This window comes from Cordyceps fumosorosea (assembly GCF_001636725.1).
Source record: "Cordyceps fumosorosea ARSEF 2679 chromosome Unknown scaffold_16, whole genome shotgun sequence".
NCBI classification, from domain to species: Eukaryota; Fungi; Ascomycota; class Sordariomycetes; order Hypocreales; family Cordycipitaceae; genus Cordyceps; species Cordyceps fumosorosea.
In genome coordinates this window covers 251,349-266,714 of record NW_017387316.1, presented here as the reverse complement: position 1 = coordinate 266,714, position 15,366 = coordinate 251,349, and the positions used below count along the sequence as shown (strand labels likewise).

The following is a 15,366-nucleotide window of genomic DNA, read 5'->3' as shown; positions in this document are numbered from 1 at the left end:
TCTGGCACTGCGGGCGGGTGTTGGAGAGCTTAGAGGTAGCTATTTAGCAAGGCCACGACGAGATACGCACGTTCTGGATTTAAAATCACATTAGAGTAATACAAGAATAATAGCTGAAACTTCAATTTCATTTCTTTACATATATACACTCCCGCAGAGTACAAGATGCCGCTACAGTATTCGCATTGTAGGTAGTTCTTCCGAAGCTGCCCCAACCACCTGTGCGTCTGCCTCTGCGAGGACATGCCAATTAAATCTGGCAGTCGCTCCGTTTCTATTACAATGGATCCCAATTTCTTGATTATGAAGAGAATCGCCCATGGTTCAGCTTCGCAATCTTGTCGGAGGTGTGCACCTTGGCGGCAATGTCCAGCTCCTCGTCCTTCTTTTCCAAGTAGTTTTGTTGCAAGAACTTTGTCCCCTTGATTTTGTTGGTGGCAAGCAGCTCGAGGTATTTCTCTGAGAAAATAGCGAGCCAATTAGTATCCTCATGCCGTCGCCCAAATGCCCCGCGGCCGGCGCCGCATCAGTTAGGGAGCTTACCTCGCAGTTCACCGCACTTCTCCAAGTGGTTGTTGCCGTTCTTGATGTAGCATTTGCTCAATTCCTCGCCGACTAGGCGGGTCATCATGGCGCCGACCCATTGCTCGCGGATAATAGCGTCCTCGGCAGCCTTGAAGGCCTTGGTGTCGTCAAAGTCGACACCGTTGAAGGTGGGCGCGACTGTGGGCTTTGCCGCCTTGAACATCTCGGATTCGGGGGTCGGCATGCTGGGCGGTTCGAAGAGCGGTCCTCTAAATTGGAGAAGCCAGGTTTCGGACGGCTATCACGAGTCTCGAGGAAGAAATTGCGGGTAGACTGCGATGCGAAGGCTGCTGGCTTGCTCTTCGGCCTAGGACATCACAAACCTCCAGCGGCGTTTCTGAACTAGCCAATCCCAGCGCCTCATTTGTCAGGCATTCACTCCTGCGCCACAACCTCGCAAGTACCGAAGTCCCTTCTTATCGCATTCACCGCTTTTGATTAGATCCACTATTTTTGCGAAAGAAAAAAATCTCAAGGTTCTGCCCAACCTCCAGCTAAAAAGACCCTGCTCGCCCGCTGTTTTAAAATTTTCCCCATCTCTTCACACCTCATTTTTTATACCCTCTACCCAAATTTTTTTTCCGGGTTGTCCTTTCTTGTCTTTTCCTAGCATCTAGAAAGCAAATCACACAAACTCACAATGGCCAAATCCGCAAGCAAGGTGGCAAAGCCTTCTAAGGCTGAGTCCAAGGCCGTCAAGAACGGCGGCATCACCAAGGCCTCCCAGACCCCTAAGGCTAAAGCCAAGGACACTGCTAAGGCTACAGCCAAAAACATTGAGAAGAAGAAGAAGGTCGTCGAGCCCGAGTCCTCTGAGTCTGAGAGCGAGTCTGAGGCCAGCGCCAGCGAGGAGTCTGGCTCTGACTCTGACTCTGACGCCTCCGAGGAGGAGGCTCCCAAGAAGGCTGTTGCCAACGGAAAGAAGAACAAGGCTGCTGATAGCTCTGATTCCGAGTCCGAGGATTCCGAGTCTGAGGAGGAGAAGCCCGCCGCCAAGACCAGCGGCGCTGCTAAGACAAACGGCAAGGCCGCCGAGGAGTCGGACGATTCTGATAGCGACGACTCTGACTCTGACGAAGAGGAGGAGGAGAAGGCTGCCCCCAAGGCCAAGGAGGCTGTATGTATAGCCACTGTGCTCAAGACTTGTCATCCTATACTAACAAGACCCCAGGAGGCCGACTCTGATGACTCTGACGACAGCGACGACTCTGACTCTGATGAGGAGGAGGAGAAGACTGAGGCTGCTCCTTCCAAGAAGCGCAAGGCCGAGGATGAAATTGACGAGGCCCCCAAGAAGGCCAAGTCTGATGCCCCCACCACCCTTTTCGCAGGCTCCCTGAGCTGGGGCATCGACGATGACGCTCTGCATGAGGCCTTCAAGTCCTTCGGCGGCCTCGTCAGCGCCCGCGTCGTCATGGACAAGAACACCGGCCGCAGCCGTGGCTTCGGCTACGTCGACTTTGAGGACAACGAGTCTGCTACCAAGGCCTACGAGGCCATGCAGGGCCAGGAGGTTGATGGCCGTGCCCTGAACCTCGACTACGCCAACGCCAAGCCTGCTGAGGCCAAGCCTCAAGACCGTGCCGCAGATCGTGCCAAGCGCCACGGCGACACCCTCAGCGCCGAGAGTGACACTCTTTTCGTTGGCAACCTGCCCTTTACCACTGATCAGGATGCTGTCCGCGAGTTCTTCGCCGAGGTTGCCGAGGTTGCCAGCGTTCGTCTGCCTACCGACCCGTAAGGATATCCACATACTACCACTTCCGTTTTACATTTGCTAATTATCTTCGTTCAGTGAGTCCGGTAACCTGAAGGGATTCGGCTATGTTAGCTTCAACTCCGTTGAGGATGCCAAGGCTGCTCTCGAGGCCAAGAGCGGCGCTTCCCTCGGCGACGGCAGAATGTCCCGTGCTATCCGCCTCGACTTTGCCGGCAGCCGTCCTCCTCAGAACGGCGCCGGCGGTGGCCGTGGTGGTTTCGGTGGTTTCGGTGGCCGTGGTGGTGGCCGCGGCGGCGGCCGTGGTGGCCCCCGTGGTGGTGGTCGCGGCGGTTTCGGTGGCCGTGGCGGCGGCCGTGGTGGCTTCAACTCTTCCCGCGGCGGCGGCTTCTCTGGCACCAAGATCTCTTTCGACTAAAGGGTTCGTGCTGGGTAGAAACTCGGGGTAGACATGATCGGGAAATGCTAGTGGGTGTTGGGCTATGTGGGCTGTCGTTTCAAAACAAGTTGGCGGGCTCTTGGCTGAGCTTAGTGGGCTTTGAGAAAGATGTCTCTGAGGAGACAGTGATAGTACCTGGGGGCTCCATTCTTTCACTTTGGGTAACCGAGGGCTTGTGGGCATTTGTCTCCTCCCGAGACCTTGTATTCTCTTGTTGTAGGAGAAAAGATTTGGGCTGGCTTTCTTTTGTTATATCTGATGTTGAACTCTGACTACCCGTCTCGGGCAGCAAAAGAGCAGACCATCCAGTGGGCTTCCTGAGGGATTTTGAGCGGGCTAATATTGGAAAAATATCCTTCTTCTGCGTCCTTTTTTTCAGTATTCGCTTTCGCGAGGCCGAAGAAGAGCGACAATGATGACGTGGGCGTGGACCAATTTGGATCGAGACAAATCTTCGGACGGGCTCTGGGGGCTTTTTGACCAACCAAAAAATGCAAATACTTGGGCTTTGGAAACACTGTGAGGACAACCTTTGTTGGCTTCCGGGGCAACGCGCGGCTTGCGCCGGCACCCCCCCGCCCCAAACTATGCACATTTTCACGTTGCGTTTTCTTTCTCACGCTGTTACGAACCGGGTAAGTTTGAACTGTTTCAATACGTGACGATGCTTTTGCGATTTCTGTAGTTTTATTAGTCATCCACTGGCGTTCTCGGCTGGAAAAGTAATGCGATACTATTTTAAACCATGACTCCGTTGTTCCCATCACTTCGTGACCGTTGTTTATTTGCTTTGGCTGGCCATGTACTTTTGCGCTTTTGTTCTGTGTGGACGAGTCCCGACTCCTCGCAACAAGTCCATATCAACGCCCCAGCAATGTTTGCCGATTCTGTTTCGTGTCAAACGGGCCGCGCCGCATCACGTCACTCTATAAATTCTTCCTCCAGGATCAGCTCGCCTACGTCAAATTTAGCATGAGCAAACGAAACATACGCCCGCGCGCCGATCAATACTTCTGCACGCCGAGGAGGCCTGCTTGGGGGGGTTAACAGGATGGAAGAAACCGCCCCCCTCGTTGTTCTTCTCGCGGCACAACGCATCCCAGCATCGGACGCAGATAGCCAGGTCGCCGTCGCTCATCTCGCCGTCCTCGGTCGCGACCTCCTACCGGTCCGTCATGTCGGCAACCCGGAGGTATATTCCCGGACGGTCACACAGCCTAGCACTGAAATCATCACTACTCCTGGGAAATGTTTCATATTTGAAGATACGATCAAATATTTATAGGTTATGGACCAAGATCTTTTGAATCTCAGATATATCATGGGAGCACTAATTGGTGTCCGCGATCTCACGTCGCAGCTCCGTTGGCAGGGTACATCCGTGGTCAAGGGTCTCCGAGCTTGAAATCGTTAAAGAAATTATATACGTTCGGTTGTATTAGCAGTGCTCCATGGGCAGCTGGCCATATACTGGGCGCATTCATGTTTATCACACAGCGCTACCTATGCAAAATAACACTGCCCGGCGTCCAATCCGACGACTTGACACAATACCAGCAGTCCGTCTCGCTATAGGAACTGTCGCCAGACGGCCCGCTGTTCTGATCGATGCTCGCGTACAGGCTCCAGCCGTGGCGCTCGAGTATCTCGACGAACCGCAGGATCAGCAGGCGCGCGACCATGGTCTCCTCGCCCGACGCGTGCCACGGGTGGCCGTACAGCTTGAACTCGTACTGGGAGCGTGCCGCGTCCTTGACCGCCTGGGCCTGCAGCAGGCGCATGCCGGTGAGCAGCGCGCGCAGCGCCGCGATGAGCTCCGACGACGCGCCGAGGAGCCGGATCTTGTCCCCTTGCTTGAACGAGATGGCCATCCACGAGGCCGGCGGCGGCGGGCCGCCGCCCTGCCGGCGAAAGATGAGCGTGTCCTTGTCGAGCTCCTTGCGGGAGACGTCGGTCGAGGCCGTCAGGATCCAGCCGCGGGCGTAGAGACAGGCGAAGAGGTCGCGCATGAGCGTGATGGCGGGCACGGCGTAGCTGCCGGTGCCGGAGCCGCTCCAAGGCCGCCCGCGCAGCTTGAACTCGTGCGAGACGGAGTAGGGCCGCTCCGCTTGGATACCGTCGGGCCAGGACTGCCGGATGGCGCCGCGCACGGCGGCAACGTCGTCGGCGCCAAACTGCACGAGGCGGATACGGTCGGTCATGTGCAGCGACAGCGAGGCAAAGCTGGTCTGAAAAAGCGCGTCCGCAGCTGTGGAGGAGGAGCCAGCAGTCGCATCGTAGGCCGGCGGTGGTGCGCTATCTTTGGGCGAGGTGAAGGAGGTCTTGGTGTCAGCCATGCTTGTCGTGGCCAACTGGTGTGGATGAAGGTACAGAAGAGAAGTCGGGGAATAAGTCTAGGCGGTTATTGTCCAACCATGTCGTCTAGGTACGGACATGGGCATGAAGACAACGTCAAAAATGCAGTCGCGAGCCAAGCAAACTAAGAACCCGCCCGTTCAGCCTTGCCTGTTGCCTGGCTCCGGGCAGTCATCGGTGGCTGCTCGATTGGGGGTTGAGGGGCGTCGGGCGTTGGGCGTCGCGAGCCTTCCCAACCTGTTGCTAATTAGCCATCATGGCAACTTAGTGTGGCAGGAATTCGGAGGCGATTCGGTATTGCTGAACGGATAGCATGGGTTGCTATTGAGGGGGGCGATTTTTGTACAACGTCCAGGTACCAAGGCATCATCCAGTTTGCCTGTCGCCACCCACTGAACAGGTGGTCCGCGGTCTAGCAACGGCCCGCTGCACGCTACGATGCGCCCGGCGCCCACGGTTGCAGCGCAGCAGCACTGCACCTGCATCACCTGGGGTGCAGAGGATCGACGGCGGGTCATTCATTACCTATCTCGCTGTCGAAATTGAGGTGGTTGGCGAGTAGGGAGATGGGACTGTGGCAAGAAGCGTGGCCATGAAGTTGCAAGGTGCTGCTGGGAGACAGTAGAGCAGGCAGTTTGTGTTGCGGCACCAGTCTTGTTCGTGGAGGGAGCTGTGGGTGTCGCGGTGCGTACGATTCCAGCCACTACATGGCAGTCATCTGGCTCGCGGCTTGATGTACTCGGATGAACCTCGACGTTGTCAGGTCTTGTGATTCGTATCCTGGCTGATCCTTCCTGTCTTGCCTCGACGCCGTTGGAAGCCTCGAGTCTAGTGACAGTTTGTTGCAGTTGTCGCGGATAAGGGAACCATCTCGTGCATCCGAACTTCGGAACAACGAGCCTGAGGCAACATATGTACAGTACGCCACTCTCACCTACGTATTTGGCAAGCCGTCATCTGTATGGTCTGGTCTGGTCTGTCTGGTCTGCCCCAGCTCCAGCATCCGGGTGAACAGCAGGCAGTGCACGCCACGCCCATCCATCCATGTCTGTGCGCCCTGCACCCAGAAGCCCCAAAGAGCACAGTGCCTCAACACAGTACCAGCGTGCCCACAGCACATGGCAAACAGGTGCGGAGACTGGCCTCCCCGCCCACGGCCGAGCTGGAATCTCCCCAGGCTGAAAGCACCCAGCAACCTGCAAAGCAGAAGCAGCAGCAGAAGCAGCAGCAGAAGCAGAGCAGAAGCAGAGGTGCTGGATTGAGAACGGCACTCTGCAGGTTCGGCGCGCTTGTGCATTTCGATAACGACGCGTTTTTCTCCCTCTCCATCGCCTGCCGCATTTTTTGCGCCTCTCTTCTCTCTCTTTTCCCATGTCTCATGTCAATTTCATCTGACCCTGGCCTGCGGTTGCCTTTCGCTTTTTGGCTTCCGGACCGTCTTCAGCGGGCGCCCCCGTTAAAATTTTAGCCCCCAAAGGCTCAACGTATAGGACCAAGAGAGGAGTACCTTTTAGTAGCCTCGCCTACCAGCTGCCTCACCACCTCGCCAGACAAAACACAACAAAAAAAAAAAAAAAAAAAAAAAAAAGAGAAAGTCGCCAGACCTCAGGACACTCACACCCACCAAATGTCGAAATACTCGGCCGAGTCGGGGTCCCGTGCTGCTGCCGCTTACATCCCAACTCGTGTCCTCATCGGTCACTGGCTGCACTCGAGCGAGCCCGAGCCTAACCAACACGCCGTCTACGGCATCCTCAGCCGTGATGGCAAGCTACGCTTCAAGCTCGTGCCCGAGACCCGCGACGGTCGCGCCGTCCAGGGCAACTACCCGCCCTCGCGCGAGACTTGGGTCATCCATGAGGACATTGTCTTCGAGTCCTACCTCTCCAACCTCAACCGCCTTGGCATGAAGGAGTACTGCCGCGAGCGGGGCCGTCAAGTCGAGGCGGGCGAGAAGCCCGGCGGGCCAGAGAACGCCGCCAACATCCTCAAGGCCGTCGACAAGGCCGAGCACGCCTGCGCCTCTGCTAAGCACGAGCGTCCCCGCAACCTGCGTTGGGAGCGCGAAAAGTGCGCCGACCGTCGCCGCGCCGTCCGCATGGAGGGTTGGGCCTCGCGCCGCACCAGCAACGCCGACGACGCCGCCACTCCCACTACCACCGCCACCACCACCACTGACGCCGTCACCGCCGACACCTCTCTAGAAGACGCCGTCCTGGGCGCCACACCAGCCCAGGCCGGCGCCGGCGTCAGGAAGAAGCGCAAGAAGTACGGTGAGCGCCGCACCATCTACCACCACGACCACGTCTCCGAGGCCGCGGTGGCGGCGGCTGCTGCAGCCGCGGCGGCCGCGGACCCAGACCGGTCGGCCTTTGCGGATAGCAGCCGAGACTCCGTGGAGATGAGCACCACGTCGTCGGTGACGGACAGCTCGGCCGATGACACAAAACCCAAGGTCTACAACGGCTTCGTCTATCAGCGCAGTCCGACCGGGCCCTTTGCGGGCAAGCTCACTGCAAAGGGCCAGGTGGTCTCCATCAACGGCGAGGACTACGTCGAGTACCGCGTCCTCGCCAAAGTATAAAAGTCTTTGGATATATATTGTGTGTACATTTATACGTGTTTGCTTTGACGTCGTCGCTTCACTACGAAGCAACCATGCGGAGGAGACGACTTTTTTTTTTCTTAGCATGGGATCCGGCGTTTGTAAGTGAGCATTCTTAACCTCAATTTCGGTGTGGATATATGTAATCCTTGAATATGAAGAGACGATTATGAGAACCTACGCTGCTCAACCTATTTTCATATCTAGCAAAACCGTTGGAACTAGCTGCGTTAGCTACAAACCTTCGCCTCTGCTCTGGTGGCTTTTGTCCGGTCAACCCAAATACAACAACGTTCTTGCCGTCGCCCTTGCCGCCCAGATACTCCTTGCGCATGTCCTCGGCCTACTCGGGCCGCCACTCCTTGATTTGAACCTGGATGCCCGCCTCCGCCACCAGCGCCACCAGCTCCTCCGCATGCGCCCTGTCCGCGATCAGCGACCCGACCGGCGTGAGGTCGCGGAAGATGACGTTGAAGTACGACAGGGTGATGCCCGCGTCCGGCTGGTCGACGAGCACCAGCGTGCCGTGCTTGCGCGTGAGGGCGGCCGCGAAGTCGAACGCGGCCGGCGCGTCGGTGGCGATGATGGCGGCGTCGACGCCGGGGTAGCTGCCGCGCACGACGTCGGTGACGCGGCAGGCGGCGGTGGAGTAGTTGATCGAGTCTGGAATCTTGACGGTGAAGCGAGCGTCGCTGCTCGGCGTGAGCGATATTTCGCCGTGTAGTGATTGATTTCACTTACGCAACTATGTATTTCGACTAGGCGCTGTTGATGGTGATGCCTTTCATGGACGGCTTGTCGCAGTAGATTGGCCGGCCCACCTTGCAGTCGGGGCACTCGCCTTGGACAGCTCTGGGGTAGGTTGTACTGTACCTACAGTAAGTACAGTACATAGTACAGTAACTACCTAGTAGTTAATGATTGGTGTAAAGGGCTCTCTGTAGGGTAGGGCATAAGAGATTGCTACAGTACTACATCACAGCGCCCTTGCGATGAAAATATTTTTTCAAAAGTACATAATTAACCTAGGGCATTACTAAGAGTTTTACTTGTGATTTATTCATTTATAATGACCAAGAGAATGATTTCAGAAGGACATCAGCGGTGGCACCAGACTTTGGCACCAAGTTCAGCGTGCCCCCACCAGACAGACCTTCCTTGACCAACGTCGCAACCTGCTCCGCTTCCCAATCACGCCCCCTCCTACATTAACTGACTGACAAGCCCGCCTCGGAGCTTCGCTGGCATACGCAGCGTCGCCACACAATGGAGTCGATATCGCGAATATCAAGCCTCATGGAGGCCGGTATGTTGACTCGCCTTCAATTCCTCCCTGACCGCCGCTGATGCCTGCCCAGCGAGGGAGCTCACTCTCGATGCCGCCCAGGCTACTCGAGGCAGTCGCACGAGCTCCCGCCTGCTCGACCGCAACCAGATGCGAAAGCTGCTCGACAGCCGAAACGATCGCGACGTGCTCGAGGGCCTGCGCCGTGTCATAGCTGTATGCCTGCATCGCTTCCATCCTGGTCCTTTGCCGCCAGACACCCGCTTGCCTGACTGACACTGACCCGCGATTCAGATGATGTACAGGAACCAAAAGACCCTTCCCTTCTTCTCCTCGGTCGTCAAGAACGTCGCATCGCCCAACATCGAAATCAAGAAGCTCGTGTACATCTACCTCATCCACCATGCCGAGCAGGAACCCGACCTTGCCCTCCTCTCCATCAACACCATCCAAAAGTCCCTCTCCGATGCCAACCCCCAGGTCCGCGCCCTGGCCCTCAAGACCATGTCTGGCATCCGCGTCCCCGTCATCAGCCAGATCGTCTCACTCGCCATCAAGAAGGGCATCGCCGACATGAGCCCCGTCGTCCGCAAGGCCGCAGCCCTCGCAATCCCCAAGTGCTACCGACTCGACCCAAGCCAAGCGCCCCAGCTCACCGACTACCTGTCCACCCTGCTCGGGGACAAGCAATACTTTGTCGCCGGCGCAGCTGTTGCCGCGTTTCTGGAAATGTGCCCCGATAGGATCGATCTGATCCACAAGCACTACCGTGGCCTGGTCCGCAAGATTGTCGACATGGATGAATGGAGCCAGCTGGCCATGCTACGACTAATGAGCTTTTACGCGAGGCGATGCTTTCCCAGACCAAAGAACGGAGCGTCGAAACCGAAACTTAAAACCCCTGCTTCTGCAGATGATTTCTACAGCGAGTCAAAATCCGAGGAGGCTGATGCCGGCATGAATATCGACCCCGATCTGCGCATGCTGCTGAATGCTGTTCGCCCTCTCCTACAAAGTCGTAACTCTGGCGTGGTGGTTGCCGTCACCAGGTGCTATGTTGAAATTGGCACTGCCGAATATGTCAAACTCGCCGTTGGTCCTCTTGTTGCACTAATGCGAGGCGCCCAGGATATCCAGCAGCTCGCACTGTATAACATCGTCTCCGTGTGTTTGATGCGACCGAAAGATTTCGTCAAGTACTCCAGCCACTTCCTGGTTCGAGCAACAGATTCGGCTCCAGTGTGGGAGCTCAAGCTCGAGGTCTTGACCCTTATCTTTCCTCACAGCCCACCACACATAAAGAGCCTTATTCTCAAAGAACTAGAGCACTTTTCACAAGGCACAAATAAAGCTCTTGTGCAAGACGCCGTGCGCGCTATTGGTCGATGTGCACAATCCGATGCCACCACATCACCTCGCTGTTTGAAACTTCTTCTAAGCCAAATTACGAGTCTCGACGGCACACTTGCCGCCGAGTCGCTCACCGTTATTCGGCATCTGATTCAGCAGAATCCCGACAGCCATGTTGGCACCGTTGTGCGCCTGGCCAGAAACTTAGACTCGGCCACTGACCCTCAAGCTAGGGCAACCATCATCTGGCTGGTTGGCGAATTCTCTGGTCTAGATGGAGAAGACAACATCGCACCAGATGTTCTGCGAATCCTTTTGAAAGAATTTGCCCACGAATCAGAAGTTGCCAAGAGACAGATCGTCCTGCTTGGTGCCAAAGTGCACCTTCATCACATTAATCACCGCAATGAGGCTCAGAAAACCGAGAACGCGGAGGGCGACGTTCCTCAAACATTCGAGACGCATCCCATTGAGCGCCTCTGGGACTACTTGATGATCCTTGTGAGATATGATACATCTTACGATCTACGTGACCGCGCAAGAATGTATAGGTCACTTCTCTCCGTACCGCAGCTTGCCACCTTGATGCTCCTTGCGCCAAAGCCTGCACCCCAGGCACCAAGTCCATCGGAATCTCGGAAGGGATTCCCACTGGGCTCCTCGACGCTCGTCCTCGAAGGAGGCGGTGGTCTTCACGGGCTGAACGGCTACGAGACGCTCCCAGATTGGGTCACGCCCGGCAAAGAGCCTGATCCAAGACTGCGCGAGCAGGACGAGGGACAGTATTCGCGATATGATAACGATAGAGGTCCTGCGCCTGCTGGTCAAGCTCTAGACGAAGCAGCACGAGCCGCACCGAGCAGGTCGAACGGCGTTGCGGAGGGGTTGGGTTCCAAGACGCTGGATGATTGGCTCGCGGAGGGCGACGAGGAGGACAGCGGCGAGACAGAAGAGGAAAGTGAAGAGGAGACCGAAGAAGAGGAATCGGAAGAGGAAGAAGAGGAGGATGAAGAGGGGGAGGAAAGTGACGATGACGGAGAGGAAGCTAATTTGGTCAAGGCATGATGCAGTACATGTACATAGTTAGACACAATGACGTACAAAGCGATGGTTACGCGTCACAAGCCATACCAAAAACCACTTGGCAGATGGATGGCAATGATACAAAAAATGAATTTGTGTAGGAACAAATGCATCTATGAAACAAAACAGAATGGCCAAAACAATGCCTGATATCTCCCAGTCTTGGTTACTGCACTGCACACCATTCATCTGCGGATGCTATTTTCGCCTTTGGTCTAAATTACGAGACCTTGCCACCCAAGGATACACGCAAGTCTCTCATTTCTTTCATTAATATCTTCCGTTCTAGACTCGCTCCTTGCTGGCCGTCTCGGGAGGTGTCAGGCTCGTGGAGGCGGGTATCCTCGTCTCGTCGGTCTCGTCGCCGGCGTTGGCGCCGGTGGCGTCCTGCCCGGCGGCGGCGGCGCCCGCCTTCTCGTCGGCGCGCTGCTGGCGGCGGGCGACGGCGTTGTGGCGCATCTGAGGGAAGAAGATGCCGGGGTGGAAGATGGTCAGGAGGGCGCTGGCGAGGAGCACGAGGGAGCTGTCGAGGACGAGGAAGCTGGGCTCGTCTTGCATGATGTGGTTGCCCCAGCCGCCGGCCATTTCTGCGATTCTGCAGCCATTGTCAGTCACAAGTTCGGGTCCCTTTTTGGCGCTGGGGGGGAGTGAGTGAACATACCGGTAGATGCATCGGATAAAGATAGCCATGTAGGCCGTGCAAATGGCGATCAGGAAGATGACAAAGTTGCGGCTCCGCCAGACGCGCAGGCCGTCGGAATTCTGCGCCTCTGGCGTGCGCATCCAGCGGGCGACGCGAAGGAGGTAGTCGAGGCCGAGAGCGCCAAAGGCGGCGAGGACGATGACCTGGAGGGCGACGCCGGCAATGATGGCCTGGTTGCCGGTGCGCTGGAGCTTGGGCTTGTCGTGGCCGGCGGCGGCGGCGATGCCGCCGCCGATGGCCTGGACGACGAGGCAGGAGACGTCGGCGGGCAGGAAGAGGCGCGGGTACCAGACGGCGGGGAGGCGCGAGAGGCGCGGGTTGAGGGCGAGGGCAACGTGCTTGAGGGTGAGGTAGATGCTGACGCAGATGAAGGTCGGGCCGAGGATGATGGCGCAGATCTGGAGCTCAAAGGCGCCCTCGTTCCATGGGTTGGAGGAGAGGAGGATGCGACCGACGTAGCCTGGGAAAGGTATTAACGAGAGGAGAAACAGTAAGCGCGGCGAGGATGAAGGGTTGGGGGTGAGACGGGGGTGGCGCTCGTACCGGCGGTTTCCAATATCAGACCGCATGTCAGGGCGGCGGTAAAGGTCCAGGTCCGCTTGGAAACACCGAGGGCGACGGTGCCGATGAGGCAGAGGCCGAACATGATGGTAAAGAAGTAGCCGGACCCCAGGTTCGGATAGTAACCGAGGACGGTGGCCTTGACGGGGCAGTCATCGGTGACTTGGACGCAGTTCTGGTAAGGGTTGGTCCTGGTGTGATTGGATGCCATGACGGCGGTGTTGGATGGGACAGGCGGTTCCGCGTATTCTTTTCCAAACTGTTATTATGAAACTATGAATCCGAGTTGTTTATAAGAGGCGTCGTTGGTGTACGGAAGCGTCGGATCATGTATTTAGCGTCGTCGAGAGTGAAGAGTGAAGTCATGGATGTACGCAGACCGTCGCATTGAACCGCAGGATGGGGGTATCCAGTCGCTGGTATCGGTAGGCCGTGAAAGGGAAGATGAGAGAAGAGGAAAATTGTTGAGATGGCAGAAGAAGATTGAGAAGAGAAGTTGCTAAAAGCCAACGCATGTAGAAGGAGTTGTCATGCATCAGTGGGAGCCTCGTTGTGGCGGCACTAACACTGGCTGGCGGACTTTGCTAGTTCAGCCCTTGTCAGCAGCCCAGGCGCCGAACGAGGTGGGAACATGACCGGATACACGCAACGTCGCCGAAGCCGGGTCTTTCAAAAGAAACAATCAAGGGGCCGGTCGTTTGTTCCGAACGCCTACGTAGGTAGCAGAAAGAGTGGGCAGCATGATGCGTGATTGGGGCCGGATGGCTGCGCATCCGGGAACTCTCAACGCTAATCCCGTAGTCAGCAAACTCACAAAGTCATTCTTATTATTATGCTATGAGTGAGACATTGTACCTACTCGACAATCGAGTTAATCCAGTACTTTGCCAAGTCTTTGTCCAAGCGAGATACAGGCCGGGAGCGAGGAGGCGAACTCGAGGTGCAGAGTAGGGGGATGACGACCGACCGCTTCGGAACGGTTTCCATCCGAGAGGGAAGCCTGGTCCATTTTCACGGACAGATTCAATAAGCCGAGTGTGGGCAGAAAATTGCGGGATGGACGACGGGAAGCCAGCCTTGTTTGGTTGGGTTTGGTTGGTTGGATGGGGGGGGGCCTCCCTAGCCGCTCGTGGCTTTCGGCCGAACCAGGCAGATACGCGTATTTGGAAACAAGGGTGCAGCTAACCATAAATGTGCTGGCCAACTTGTCCAAGTCGAGCGATTATATATACAATCGGATGAATGCATGAGAGGAACTTCTTGATTACATAGGATAACCTTTGGTGTAGTTGTGCGATTGTTCGGCTGTGAAATGACGTCTGCCATTTATTTGGTAGCGAATGAGAGCTCGGCCGAGAAGGTACCAGCCCATCCAGACAAGTCCCGTAACCAGCCACAGTGGCCGCCGCCACAGGGAGAGTTGAACAAAATGCCCAGCAATCTCTAGCAACTGTTTTACACCATCTACCAATTTTTAGGCGTCGAATTGAAACTTGCTCAGATATAAAGGAGCCCATGATGGCCACTTTGATACCAGCACCAAAATGTGTAGTGTAATAGACATGACATCACGTCGTCTCGTGCACTCTCGCAGGGCTCACCCTCTCAGAATGGCAAGAAAAAGACGGCTGGGCTGGATGTCTTGGATACTGACATTGAGCATTCTGAGAAGCCTTCTCCCAGGTCGCATCGACGACCGTGGGATGTTTTAGACAAAATTTGGCTGTTGGTCTCTGCAAATCGGCATCGCCCGGCCCCGAAGAACAGTGGCAAAATGATTAAAAAAGAAAAGGCAAAAAATAAAATAAAAAAATAAAAAAAAAAGAGAAGAAAACAGAATCAGCCAATGAAGTAATTCGCGTTATTATAATGCTAGACTTCACCAGTTTTGAATATCGTTGGCCGCACCTTTGTGACCATAAATATACACGCAGGAGACGAATCGGCAGCCCGGGCCGAGAACATACCGTTTAACTGAACATGAAATTAATTACGTTGACAAGCTATAACAGGAGTTGATCTGTGTTAAAAACTGTATTCAATGAGTAAACAAGGCCGAAGCAGAAGCCTGAAGTACATGAGGACAAGGCAAGGTGCGGGCAGCCCCCAGGGTTCAATCAACCCCACCATGGCCGCGAGAGTAAAAAGCTTGACAATTGGGTCTGGCCGTTGTTGAATGTCTTCTATTGAAGAATAAAATAAAGTGCCTTCCGCCCACACCAACAACCCCGTCTCACCCGACATCCGATTCCTCACACACTTGCCGCGACATCACGCACACACTTCCAAGCAATGGGCCGTCCGAACCGCACCGCCGCCCAGGCCGCCGCCGACGAGACCCTCGTGCCGCCCGCCGTCCTCGCGCCGAACCAGACCCTCGTGCGCGTCGTCCGGCCCGAGGGCAGCAACCTGTTCCTGTGCGCCCTGCCCGGTGCCGGCGGCCAGGCCCGCGAGACCATCCTCCTCGAGCTCGCGCAGCGCTTCCGCAACACCGTCTGGCTCAGGCGCGGCGGCTTCGCCCTCGCGGAGCGCTACGAGGAGGGCGCTGCTGATACCCGCGCCCAGGGCGAGATCATCAACGTCGTCCGCGGCGAGAAGGACTGGCGCAAGATGCCGTACTGGTGAGTGATCCACGGCCCCGGGGCCACACAGGTCGGTCAGGCTTGGAGGGGGGGGGGGGGGG

General features: G+C 56.3%; 9 protein-coding genes across 9 annotated transcripts in view; 6 read left to right on the top strand and 3 right to left on the bottom strand.

The window, feature by feature from the left end:
• Positions 1-301: 301 nt before the first annotated feature.
• ISF_06268 (NADH-ubiquinone oxidoreductase 12 kDa subunit) lies at positions 302-769 on the bottom strand (the record flags this gene model as incomplete). The annotated part of the gene is made up of 2 exons (XM_018849872.1): positions 302-459; positions 544-769. The coding sequence occupies 2 exons, from the start codon at positions 767-769 to the stop codon at positions 302-304; spliced, it is 384 nt and encodes a 127-aa protein (XP_018702849.1).
• A 456-nt stretch (positions 770-1,225) lies between these two features.
• On the top strand, positions 1,226-2,720 carry ISF_06267 (RNA recognition motif domain protein; the record flags this gene model as incomplete). Its single annotated transcript, XM_018849871.1, has 3 exons — positions 1,226-1,702; positions 1,757-2,322; positions 2,381-2,720. The coding sequence occupies 3 exons, from the start codon at positions 1,226-1,228 to the stop codon at positions 2,718-2,720; spliced, it is 1,383 nt and encodes a 460-aa protein (XP_018702848.1).
• A 1,072-nt stretch (positions 2,721-3,792) lies between these two features.
• On the top strand, positions 3,793-4,146 carry ISF_06266 (hypothetical protein; the record flags this gene model as incomplete). The annotated part of the gene is made up of 2 exons (XM_018849870.1): positions 3,793-3,933; positions 4,027-4,146. The coding sequence occupies 2 exons, from the start codon at positions 3,793-3,795 to the stop codon at positions 4,144-4,146; spliced, it is 261 nt and encodes an 86-aa protein (XP_018702847.1).
• Positions 4,147-4,240: 94 nt separating this feature from the next.
• Positions 4,241-5,077, bottom strand: ISF_06265 (hypothetical protein; the record flags this gene model as incomplete). Its single annotated transcript, XM_018849869.1, has 1 exon — positions 4,241-5,077. The coding sequence occupies one exon, from the start codon at positions 5,075-5,077 to the stop codon at positions 4,241-4,243; it is 837 nt and encodes a 278-aa protein (XP_018702846.1).
• Positions 5,078-6,723: 1,646 nt separating this feature from the next.
• ISF_06264 (hypothetical protein) lies at positions 6,724-7,680 on the top strand (the record flags this gene model as incomplete). The annotated part of the gene is made up of 1 exon (XM_018849868.1): positions 6,724-7,680. One exon carries the CDS (start codon positions 6,724-6,726, stop codon positions 7,678-7,680), a length of 957 nt encoding a protein of 318 aa, XP_018702845.1.
• A 190-nt stretch (positions 7,681-7,870) lies between these two features.
• On the top strand, positions 7,871-8,463 carry ISF_06263 (hypothetical protein; the record flags this gene model as incomplete). The annotated part of the gene is made up of 2 exons (XM_018849867.1): positions 7,871-8,402; positions 8,426-8,463. 2 exons carry the CDS (start codon positions 7,871-7,873, stop codon positions 8,461-8,463), a joined length of 570 nt encoding a protein of 189 aa, XP_018702844.1.
• A 504-nt stretch (positions 8,464-8,967) lies between these two features.
• Positions 8,968-11,401, top strand: ISF_06262 (AP-3 adaptor complex subunit beta; the record flags this gene model as incomplete). The annotated part of the gene is made up of 3 exons (XM_018849866.1): positions 8,968-9,007; positions 9,060-9,202; positions 9,281-11,401. 3 exons carry the CDS (start codon positions 8,968-8,970, stop codon positions 11,399-11,401), a joined length of 2,304 nt encoding a protein of 767 aa, XP_018702843.1.
• A 303-nt stretch (positions 11,402-11,704) lies between these two features.
• Positions 11,705-12,894, bottom strand: ISF_06261 (RTA-like protein; the record flags this gene model as incomplete). Its single annotated transcript, XM_018849865.1, has 3 exons — positions 11,705-12,014; positions 12,081-12,582; positions 12,666-12,894. 3 exons carry the CDS (start codon positions 12,892-12,894, stop codon positions 11,705-11,707), a joined length of 1,041 nt encoding a protein of 346 aa, XP_018702842.1.
• A 2,081-nt stretch (positions 12,895-14,975) lies between these two features.
• The window catches only part of ISF_06260 (Nucleic acid-binding, OB-fold-like protein), a gene marked incomplete at both ends in the record, with an annotated part of 667 nt that continues 276 nt past the window's right edge, over positions 14,976-15,366 (top strand). The window contains one exon of the mRNA XM_018849864.1: positions 14,976-15,304. Within this exon, the coding sequence (XP_018702841.1) occupies positions 14,976-15,304 (329 nt within the window). The remainder of the gene's footprint in view (positions 15,305-15,366) is intronic.